Consider the following 10,759-nt stretch of genomic DNA (forward strand, 5'->3'; position numbering starts at 1 on the left):
AAAATATTTTTGAAAATTAACCATAAATAACAAATAAATGTCTAAATTTTGTGACTTACTCAATTCATATTTTAACTAGATTTGATATCAAACAATTGATTCTTTCGTATGTGTTGTACAATTATCATAAAACATACATGAGGAAATTGACAGAAAATATAAGTCATGTAAAAAATATTACGAAGTATAAGTTTTAGAACAGTATTTAATTAGTAGATATTGCCTTTTATAATTCGTAGTCTATCTATTATAAAATTTGCTTACCATACAGTGCTTTATGTTTTTGAAACAATGTTAAAGTTCTACTAAATGTGAGCTTACATCTGTTTTTGTACATATAAAATATGTTTACAAAAAGGATTGAAAAATATTCACGAAATATCCAGCAATGATTACAAATATGTCAAGTATTTCTTATAATTTACATTTAATTTGTAAAAAGAAATCAATTTAATACAAATATATAAAATGGATTGTAATACCAGAGTTCATAATATATTTGCTGTCATATTATGATAAATAATACTGATAGTAAAAGATATATAATTCTTAATTTAAAGATTTGAAATTTTTATGCAATTTCCAAGTATTCGTACTTTCGCACTCATATATGTATAAAAAGTTACTAATAATGAAAATCTTATTTTACATAAACAATATATACGATTGGGAAATATTTTAAATAAAATATGTGATATATGAATATTCTTATTGATTAATAAATATATTGAATATTACCTCCTTAAGGGTTCACTGAATTTTAGAAAAATGTGTTTAAAAAAATGCTTTGCATAATATATTAAATGTAATATTACGAAGATGGGCCTTAAGGGGTTAACAACATAATTATAATATTATTACAAATTATATATAAGAATTTATATCTTTTTACAGAAAAATGAAACAAATTTTAAAGATTTCAATTGACTTATTTCAACGTTATATGCACTAATGTAAACGTAACATACATTACCTTAGGAAAATTTAGATAAATGTTCCAAACTCATATTACAAGTAATTTAAAAAGTGAGATTCAGCCTTGATTATACTAAATTATAAATATTCTTGCTTATAATACTTATATTATTTCACTGATGATTCATTTGACGTAAATATTCTGGTGTATGATAGTGTTGCTGTTGTACATGAGCAAGCGAGGGGTGAATTGGAGGTGGAAAACATCGAACGTGTTCAACGCTTGTTGCGTCACTATCTCCACTCTTCAAATATTTGTTTAATACAGCAAAAATTTGTGAATTTAGCACTTGAAATCTTCTAATCCTATCCACCATTCTTTTTAAGTGCTATTTCAAATGAATAACGATTAAATATTTAATAATCGAAAAGATTATATTACAACTCATGTATAAATACTTACGATTCCTTTAACATTTTCATCTTTACCATCAACACGTTGTACTCTCAAAATATGATAGCAAAAATCAAGAGCTTCGAATCTCCTTTGTTGACCAAGTAATACAATCATAGCACATCCAGCCCAGTGTAAACCTTCACCAAATAGTTCTCTGTAATGAAAATGGTATTAAATGATAAAACTTGTATTATTACTAATAGTAAAATTAAATATTACTTACTCAACAGTAAATTCTGTTTCCCCAACAGGAATGCAATATACAAATTGTAATGCACTCCATAATCTATGAAATTCTGTACATTCATCAACATTCATTACTCCATTTACAGGAGGAGGACCAACCCAAATAGGATCATCTAAGAAACTACGTAGTCTACTGAGCACTACTTCAAATATAGACAAACCACAACAAAGCCGTTCTCGGGTTAATAAATCTCCTTCTCTGGCAATCATTGCTTGCTGTATGATTAAAATAATTTTAAGTTTACAACACAATTAAACATCTTATATATTTTTATTATTTGCATATGTTACATAATGTGTATATTCATTTTATTACTTACTTTAGCTGTACCTAAATTATCTACATTGGGGACGATTTGTAAAGCTGCATATTTGGCTTCAAGTCGTTTTTGTTTAGTCTCTGGTTTTTCACCCTCTAGAATTGAAGTTATTATAATATTTTCAAAAATAAGATTGTTTTGCACATATAATTTGAAAATATTACCTTTACAATATGGTCTTGGTAATATATTTTGAAATGGTGCTGCATGTAACAAATCACAAACTTCTTCTTGTGATAAAGCTTGTTCCATTAAAAGACAAAATAAGATTGTGTTACCAAACTCGCGAAAATTATGAAAAAGTTCCGTTTTAGCATCTGGATATTGCACAATGTCATTTAATTGAGCATGATAATATCCCAAAACTCCTGGGGATCCATAATCGTATCTTGGAAGTTTACAAACTTTTGGCATAGCCTCCATTAATGTCTTAGTAAATTGATGTAAACTTCCTTGAATTAGAGATTTCACAATTTTTAAAAGTTCTTCCATTACTACTGCAATACCTTGATATCCAAGAAGTTTACACATTGTACGGAAATGTTGTGGTCCAACAAATCCCGAATATTGCCCATATTGTGTACTATATGCTAAATTTAATTGTTTACTTCCCCAAAGATAATGATGAGACATTTGAGGAGGTTTATCTCTATGTACTGCTTGTACAAATTGAAGTCCACGACATTTTACAAACCTATTATAAATATATTTTATTTTTAATACAAATAATTATGAATTCTGTATGTATTTATATAATTGGGTTTTACTTTATAACACAATTATACCTATTCGTTGCTGCATTATAACAATAATTCGGTAAAAAGTCATAATTCAATTCCCAAAATACATGAAGAGTGATTCTTCCATATGGGGCTAAAACATTATGATTTGCTTCACGAAACATAGCATCATATTCATCTAATGCAAGCCATTTACTTAAAAGTTTATGAGTAAGACGATTCACTTGTAAAAGTCCTTCCAATTCCTTTAGTACACAAGATATTAAGTTATTAAAATACATATTGAATGCAAATTAAATACAAGTACAACATATTAAATCTATTAATTCAACTTACCACAACTCCCGTTATATCGCCAGATTCAAATTTACTAATTGCTAAATCTAATGACTTTTGCATATCTGCATTAATGCGTTGCGTAATCAATTTGTTCAAATCAATACTTCTTCCAAGTAACTGAACATGTCTTTGTTTTAATAAAGTTTCATATCTGTTAGCACGAGGATATGGAAGCAAATACGCTCCTAACGCAACACATTCTACTCGAAATCTTTTATCTAACAATATACTTGCAGCAAGTTGTTTATAGTGAGCAAAAATTTGTTCACTAAGCTTGTAAACAAATTGATCAAAACATAAATTTACTTCAGCCTCTACTTCATCATAAAGAAACTGTTTACGAAATATTGTCAAAGCATATAATGCACTATCATTGTATAAGTCAAGTGGATATAAAACGTACCTAAAAACAAAATATTATGTTACAAAATATTTTCCAAATGATAGATATATTTCCTTTTTACTTACTCCATCATTGATGGTTCCTTGCTTCGTAATATATGATCAGTCAAAATCCATGGCATGGACATTTCAATTGGAAACTGAAACATATATTAAAAGCTTTTAAAACTTATAACATAATTTGCATATTATCAATTATAGATCTTAATACTGTTGTCAATTGTACTAATAAAATAATTTTTTAACAGACATACATTGATTTCATTATTTAATGCACACTATTTGTGAAATAATAAACTTATAACAACTCAATGCTTAAAAAATCGTAGAACATGTATTCTCTATGTATTAGTTAAAATTTATACAATAGAAACATCATAATAATAATAATGAAATCAGTGAACCATATTAACGATGATCATTGCAAGAAATTATAAGCATAAATAACTGCTACATCACTCGTGTCTAATAACATACTTGAATACGTTTCTCCATGGTAATCAGATCGCTGCACTCTTCATTATGCTGGTGACGAACTTGGCATTTCTAGACATGAAATCAAGTACACAAAACGCTATTTAATAATATCTTTTGCATACATATATTAATACAAAATATTTACCGGTATTTAGTAAAAAATGAAGCAATAATATCAACTATCATTTTTTAATAAACTATGTTTAATATACTTTAATAAACATGTTTAGAGTTTGGAACTATGTTAAACTATATTAAACAAATGTTTAGTTACTTGTATCTTCCGACCCATGGTCATTTCTAGATAAAATTCTCTGTACCACAATTGGGATAAGTCACAACAATCTTGTAATGATTCTGAAATAAAATAATGCTATTAATATCCTATTTTAATATGAAATATAACTATATCTAATTCATTATACTAACCACTAAAATTTAAGAGGTAACTCCAATAAAAACTAGTTTTATGAAATTGATCGATTTGCACAAGGTATTGGCCATCAATGTCCTTCCTCAAAGTACGTTTTCCGCCACTTTTATCCGCAATTAATGATTCTAACATAGTACGGACCATATATAGTTGTGTTGAAGAGGGTCCTGAGAAAATACATCTTTTAATAAAGTATTGAAGTATACTATTCAAAAATATAATTATATTTATTTTTAATCTTACCAACATTTCGACGTGGTACTTTAATACCAAATCCATTATCAGGATCCTTCTTTCCTTTTAATGCAGGATCTCCTAATGGCTCTACTCCAAAATGCCAATCAGCACAAGTTTCTCGTACTGACACAATGATACTGAAGAATATAATAAACGTTTATAAATCGTTAAACAAGTATATGAAACTATGTTTATATAAAAAAGAAAAGCATGCTTCCATATAAATAAAAAATAATATACAAACCTCCTAATAAGATCCTTTTTATTTTTAATTGCTTTACGTAATGGTTCTCGCAATGTAAGTTGAACAAAATCTTGTAATTCCGCATATATGTTTCTACGTATTGCGTCAATAAAAACTGTTTCCATACGTGCCATTAATACTTGTAATCCTTTAATCATTGCAATTACTTCTATCAGAGCAAATTTTTCTTCATCTGTATAATTATAACGCGTAGCCTGATAAAAAGAAAAGGTGTAGTATACATCATATAGTTAGTAGAAATAATAAATAATATGTCTTACTCTTTCATATTCTTCAGCTTCCTGGGGACATTCTTTATTCATATGATGATCAGTAGGATGTAGAAGTTTCCAACTATAAAGTTCTGTTACTACACTTGTCCACTGAGAAAGTAATTGTAATCCACGTAACGCTAATTCTGCGGTTTCTCGATTTTCCGCATCACTGCCACATTCCTTGTATGTCGTAGTTACTTCATTACTGTATCTATATCACAGCAAATATATTTTTATAAGTTTAAAAATTAGCATTTTTCTTAATTTCGGAAATATTTTTATTCTCACCTTGCTAATTCACTAATATATTTAACATGATCTTCCCTAATTTGTGGAAGATGTACCATAAGATCTGCTTGTGGACTCATACTATTTGATGAAGAAGACAATGGCCATTTTGAAGCATCAAAATGTTTAGATCGTTTGATATAATTAAAAGGTGCAATTTGCATATCACCAAACAATGGCACTACTTCCAAGTTTTTGAAAATTCTATCAATTCTATCTAATTTTAATTTCTTTTTCTGATCTAACTTATTGATATTGCAAAGCTCACTATCCATTAAAAATAAACCAAATCCCATCACTTTTACCAACATGTGTTTTTCATTTGGAGTCAAATACATTTTAGTTTCAAACATATGAACACATATATTAACAACATCTGCAAGTAATTCTTCATATCCTGGAATTTTTTCTAAATTTTCTTTTACTGTATCACGAATTTTATTTTGTGTAGCTAAAAACATTGATAAATTTTGAGATTCTTGTAATGTTTGAGAATCAGACATCACTTTAAGGAACTGAGCAGCTCTAAAATGAGAATATAGCTATTTTCAATAAAAATTTTAATGATTTAATAAATTTAAAAAGAGTAATAGTTACCTTCGGTATGTGGAATAATCATTTTTTACACTAGATTTCATATTTTTAAGTTCATCCAAAACTGCAAACATATTGATAAATTTTCCTAAAGTGAGTAAATATGCTTCAGAAACAAAATCTTTTCTTTTTTCATGATGACACAAACGTTTCACTTCTCCAGAAAATCTTTCAATTGCCTTTCTCTGAAGATTAACATTCATTTATTATTTGTATGTAATAAATTCAACTTTGTCAATATGCATATAATAACAAGTTATTAGATATTTTTATTATACATACTTGAAAATACATAAAATTTAATAATTTATTTACTTCTGGTGCTAATACTTCTACTGTTTTCTCATAAATTTCTACTCTGTTGGGCTGTTCATTTGATTTTGGCTGAGGTATTGCACGAGAACAACATCTCCAAGTATATAACATTACAGCATGCTTCAAACCTTCTTCTAATAATTCATTCTTTAAATTAAAAATTATATATTATATATGTAATAATTCTATTGATAGCACAAAGATAGAGTTATCTAATATCAGATACTTATTTACCAAACTTGCATGAACAGTAGCTTCTTCAATGTACTTAGCAATCCCAGTAACAAAGCCATTTCTATCTTCAAAATTAGTATCAAAATTGGCTTGATATACTACAGAACATGGTTGTGCTTCAATACAAGGTTGTTCATCAGGTAATGTAAATTCATCAAGTACATCAACATTGGATAAGGCATCACCCAAAGTTACTTTATCAGTAGCCATTACAACTTAAGTATAAACCTAGATAAAAACATTACATATTATTAATGATAAAATCGTATTAAAAATATATACAATTAATTTATTTTTTAGAAACATTTATGGGAAGAATTTTAAATGAAAGTCTAGGGGCAAGTTAATAATCACAAAAATTAAAGATTGACATAAAAATTGATCAAAATCACAGTTATAATTTAACTTACCTCTATAGAGGTTACGTTTCTAGAGACAAGTATGCTAAAACCTCTAGTTTTTTATGATAAAGCAAAATGATTCTTGATTATTTTGCAATTTATTCAGTACATTTTAGTACAATAATTTCTAATTGTACCTTATACACAATTGTATCTTTAACACTCCACCCTCACCTTAGAAAACATAAGATGATTATCCTATCAACAATACTTAGGTACTAACAAAGTGATACAGAGCACTACATCAATTACATACTTGACCCTTTTAAAATAAAAATTTATACTAAAAAGGTTGGTTAAACCTATTTAATATGTATTTAATTCAATGCAACTTTATTAATTAACTATATTTTTCGGGAAAATATATATATCTTAAAGATTAAGATTTAATTTCAATAATGTTATATGATGATTAAATATTTTTACTTTTTCATGATTATGATTCATATAGCCATTTTTGTTAATTAATTAGTTAAAATATTTATAAATACCAAAGTAAAAGATTAGAAGTAAGATTATATTAGACTATATTAGATTAAAATAAGTACTATTACAAAGATGACTATGTTGACTACAGTGATTGTTACTGCATCAATTTTTTTGTATATGATATATTGTAAAAAGTTTTATAGAATATTTTCATATTCTACTAAATTTTATTAAACATTTTATAACAACTGCACTATGTATAACTAGATACATTTAATTACGTAATTTATAAAGAGAAACATTTTTAGATAAATTAAAAATTTGCTGTTCATACAAGAAAGTTGAGAACCATTGCTTAGATATTATACATGTTAAGTGTAGAGACTAAATTCGTTATACGCTAGCAAGGAGAAAATTTCTTCTCTAGCGCTATATATATATATATACATATATAACATATATATAGATAACAATTTATTACTAACAATCGAAGAAGAAATTGTGTGATAAGTTCTAGCGTGACCATGAAGGCATTATTGCCACTATTCCAATCTTTTAAATTTCGAATCTGTGATAAAAAGAACAATAATAAGTCAGAATTTTTTAAAATCATTCTCTTCATATTTTTGTAATTTTGGTTAAAGAAAATTATTATCACAATTTCATATATAAAGTACATATATATGTATGAAGTATGATATTGATAAACGTCGGAAGGAATTAATAAGAAGAAGTACATATTATATCACAATTGCAGGTCTGATTGCGGGAAAATATATTTGCAATAATCTGTTTGAAACAATAAAACCATAAAAGATGTCAGACGTAAAAGATGATATAAAAATGACAAATGTAAAAACGTTAATAAATATTCTAACTTTAAATTGTTGGTAAGTTGCATTATGATGTAATATAGGATTACTTTTATCAGTTTGAATCTAGTTTAGAATTAATTATTTTTATACCAATTATATTTTTTATAAATATTTTTCTATACCTAGAATACAAAATTATAATTAACATAAGTATACATACTGTCATATATTCATAACATTTTATATTTTAGGGGGATACCATATGTTTCACAAAATAGGAATGTTCGTATGACAGCAATTGCAGAAAAATTTGCTACAGAAAATTATGATATCATTTGTCTACAAGAGGTATGGTCTGTTAAAGATTTCAAAATGATAAGAGCTAAGACAGAAGAACAGTTACCTTACTCACATTATTTTTACAGGCAAATATCTCATTTATATTAATATAGTACTATTAAACTTGCCTTTTTATTACTAATAATTTTAATTTAATGCATTGTAGTGGAGTTCTTGGATCTGGAATTTGTATCTTATCTAGATTTCCTATTAAAGATGTAATATTTCATAAATGGCCTTTAAATGGATATGTACATAAAATACACCATGGAGATTGGTTTGGTGGAAAAGGTGTTGGACTCTGTAGACTTCAAATTCATAATATGAACATTAATGTTTATATTGCACATGTAAATTTAATTATTGAGATTTGTAGTTTTTATTCATATAATTTTCGACATATCGATAAGTATTAAATATGTTTAATATTTTAGTTACATGCAGAATACAATAATCACAGTAATGAATACACAGCACATAGAGTTCTACAAGCTTTTGATACTGCCCAATTTATTAGAATGACTTCTGGTGGAGCTGATTCTGTAATATTAGGAGGTGACCTTAATGCAGAACCTCAAGATTTAGCTTATAAAATCATTTGTGGCGTTGCTGGTTTGGCAGATGCTTGCTCAAATATTTCAAGTAATTTAGGGACCAATGAGTGTGCCAATAATAGTTATACTAGTTCAAAACTTGCAAGAACTTGTCCTGAGGGGAAACGTATAGATCATATTTTATATCAAGGTTCAAAGAATATTAAGGTGCATTAAATTATTTTTATTTGTTAGTTATTTTCGTAGGAAATTGCCTAGAAATAACCATATTAATAATATATTATTCGTAGATAGAGGTGACAAATTTTCAACATCCATTTCCAAAACGGATACCTTACAAAGACTTTAGTTATTCTGATCATGAGGCTATTATGGCAACTTTTAAATTTATTCCTGGTAAGCTAATAAATATAGTGATATGTATGATATGTATAATAATAATATATATGGTAAGTTATTTAATCTTTAATTTACATTTACGTTTAATTTACATTTTTATTATTATAGGTGAATTTCAAACTATAAATGTAGATGTCAAAGATTCAATAAAGGAAGCCATAAGTATATGTGAAACGTCATTGAAAACAGTTCGTCGGCGGCGATTTTGGTATTTATTGGTAGGCTGTATATTAATTATACCACTTGTTTGGTCTATGGGGTTAGACTGTTCCTTTACATCTCTCGATGTAACTATTGGACTTAATGTAATACGTATTTTTTTAACAGCAATATTATGTTATATTTTGTTCATGAGTTCTCTATGGAATAGCGTAGAAACAAATGCTTTAAAAGCAGGATGTTTAGGAATGGAAATTTATTTGGCAAATTTAAATAATAATTTATGTAAAAAATAAGTTTGTGTACATTTTACAAGAACATAGTTCAAAATTTGAACTTCCTTTTAAAATTATTCCATAATTTTTCAAATCAAAAGAATCAAATAGTATCATTTTTAATAAGAGTATATTTTCTTACTAAAAAAGTGTAATTCTTAATGAATTATAGCATTTACATACATTAATATACTCAGTATTATATTATTATGCGACAATAATCAAATTAAAGCATAAAAACATATAAAACATCTCATTTTTATAAATTGGATAAAATGCATTAACGATCTTTTATATAACTTTGTAAAATCACATAATTTCAATTCTATATAGATAATAAATTATAATACTTTTTTAAACTAAATTTCATATGGAATAAAAATAAAAAGTACTTAATAGATATTAAATATTAAAAATGAAAGAATAAATAAGTTACAAAATCTTGTTACATTAATTGATAAATTAAATAACGAACATCATTTTAACTATTATTCTGTTAATTATGTTTATTACAACTTAATTGTTATAAAATATTTAAAAGAGTGTTTTAAGATAAAAACTTATTTCGTTATGTAAAATTTTATTTTACAGTAATATATTATTTTAATTACTATTAAAGATAAAAGTCAGTAATGAATAAATTAACATATTTTATAAGGTGATGTTTTAAATACATTCCTTACATTATTTTATTTAATAGTTTTACACATAAGTTATCTAATTTTTAAAATTGAAACGTAAGATTATTATTTAGGAAACTACAAATACGTATACATTTTTTTTGTAATATATTTAATTATAAATTAATGTAGTCTTTATACTATTAAAATCTTTATTAAAAATTCTGATTGTATTTGGTATTTATTTATTTT

General features: G+C 26.1%; 2 protein-coding genes across 6 annotated transcripts; one reads left to right on the forward strand and one right to left on the reverse strand.

Moving 5' to 3' along the window:
- Positions 1–187: 187 nt before the first annotated feature.
- On the reverse strand, positions 188–7,074 carry LOC126878048 (cytoplasmic FMR1-interacting protein). The gene is made up of 19 exons (XM_050640435.1): positions 6,927–7,074; positions 6,517–6,744; positions 6,250–6,429; positions 5,971–6,152; positions 5,374–5,898; positions 5,092–5,296; positions 4,811–5,025; positions 4,573–4,703; positions 4,326–4,496; positions 4,171–4,253; positions 3,897–3,965; positions 3,486–3,559; positions 3,015–3,420; positions 2,724–2,923; positions 2,103–2,632; positions 1,939–2,033; positions 1,596–1,834; positions 1,379–1,526; positions 188–1,304 (listed from the first exon to the last, which is right to left on the reverse strand). The coding sequence occupies exons 2-19, from the start codon at positions 6,724–6,726 to the stop codon at positions 1,089–1,091; spliced, it is 3,879 nt and encodes a 1,292-aa protein (XP_050496392.1). The 5' UTR covers positions 6,727–6,744; positions 6,927–7,074; the 3' UTR covers positions 188–1,088.
- Positions 6,525–10,251, forward strand: LOC126878054 (putative neutral sphingomyelinase). 5 transcript variants are annotated; one of them, XM_050640456.1, is made up of 7 exons: positions 6,525–6,656; positions 8,104–8,236; positions 8,413–8,586; positions 8,667–8,850; positions 8,935–9,261; positions 9,345–9,450; positions 9,562–10,251. In XM_050640456.1, the coding sequence occupies exons 2-7, from the start codon at positions 8,163–8,165 to the stop codon at positions 9,906–9,908; spliced, it is 1,212 nt and encodes a 403-aa protein (XP_050496413.1). In that variant the 5' UTR covers positions 6,525–6,656; positions 8,104–8,162; the 3' UTR covers positions 9,909–10,251. The 5 variants fall into 5 exon arrangements, with proteins under 5 accessions (XP_050496413.1, XP_050496412.1, XP_050496414.1 ...); XM_050640455.1 differs by lacking the exon at positions 6,525–6,656 and adding an exon at positions 7,094–7,208; XM_050640454.1 differs by lacking the exon at positions 6,525–6,656 and adding an exon at positions 7,698–8,031.
- Positions 10,252–10,759: the final 508 nt, after the last annotated feature.

The sequence above is a fragment of the Bombus huntii genome, chromosome 2 (genome assembly GCF_024542735.1).
Source record: "Bombus huntii isolate Logan2020A chromosome 2, iyBomHunt1.1, whole genome shotgun sequence".
Classification (NCBI taxonomy): domain Eukaryota; kingdom Metazoa; phylum Arthropoda; class Insecta; order Hymenoptera; family Apidae; genus Bombus; species Bombus huntii.

Coding starts and splice junctions, on each gene's coding strand:
- LOC126878048 (XM_050640435.1), bottom strand. CDS start 6,726: ATGGCTACTGATAAAGTAACTTTGGGTGATGCCTTATCCAATGTTGAT. Junction 6,153..6,249: donor TAAATTTTATGTATTTTCAA/GTATGTATAATA, acceptor GTTAATCTTCAG/AGAAAGGCAATTGAAAGATT. Junction 4,497..4,572: donor AGTACCACGTCGAAATGTTG/GTAAGATTAAAA, acceptor GTATTTTCTCAG/GACCCTCTTCAACACAACTA.
- LOC126878054 (XM_050640456.1), top strand. CDS start 8,163: ATGTCAGACGTAAAAGATGATATAAAAATGACAAATGTAAAAACGTTA. Junction 8,237..8,412: donor ATTCTAACTTTAAATTGTTG/GTAAGTTGCATT, acceptor TTTATATTTTAG/GGGGATACCATATGTTTCAC. Junction 8,851..8,934: donor TTAATGTTTATATTGCACAT/GTAAATTTAATT, acceptor TTAATATTTTAG/TTACATGCAGAATACAATAA.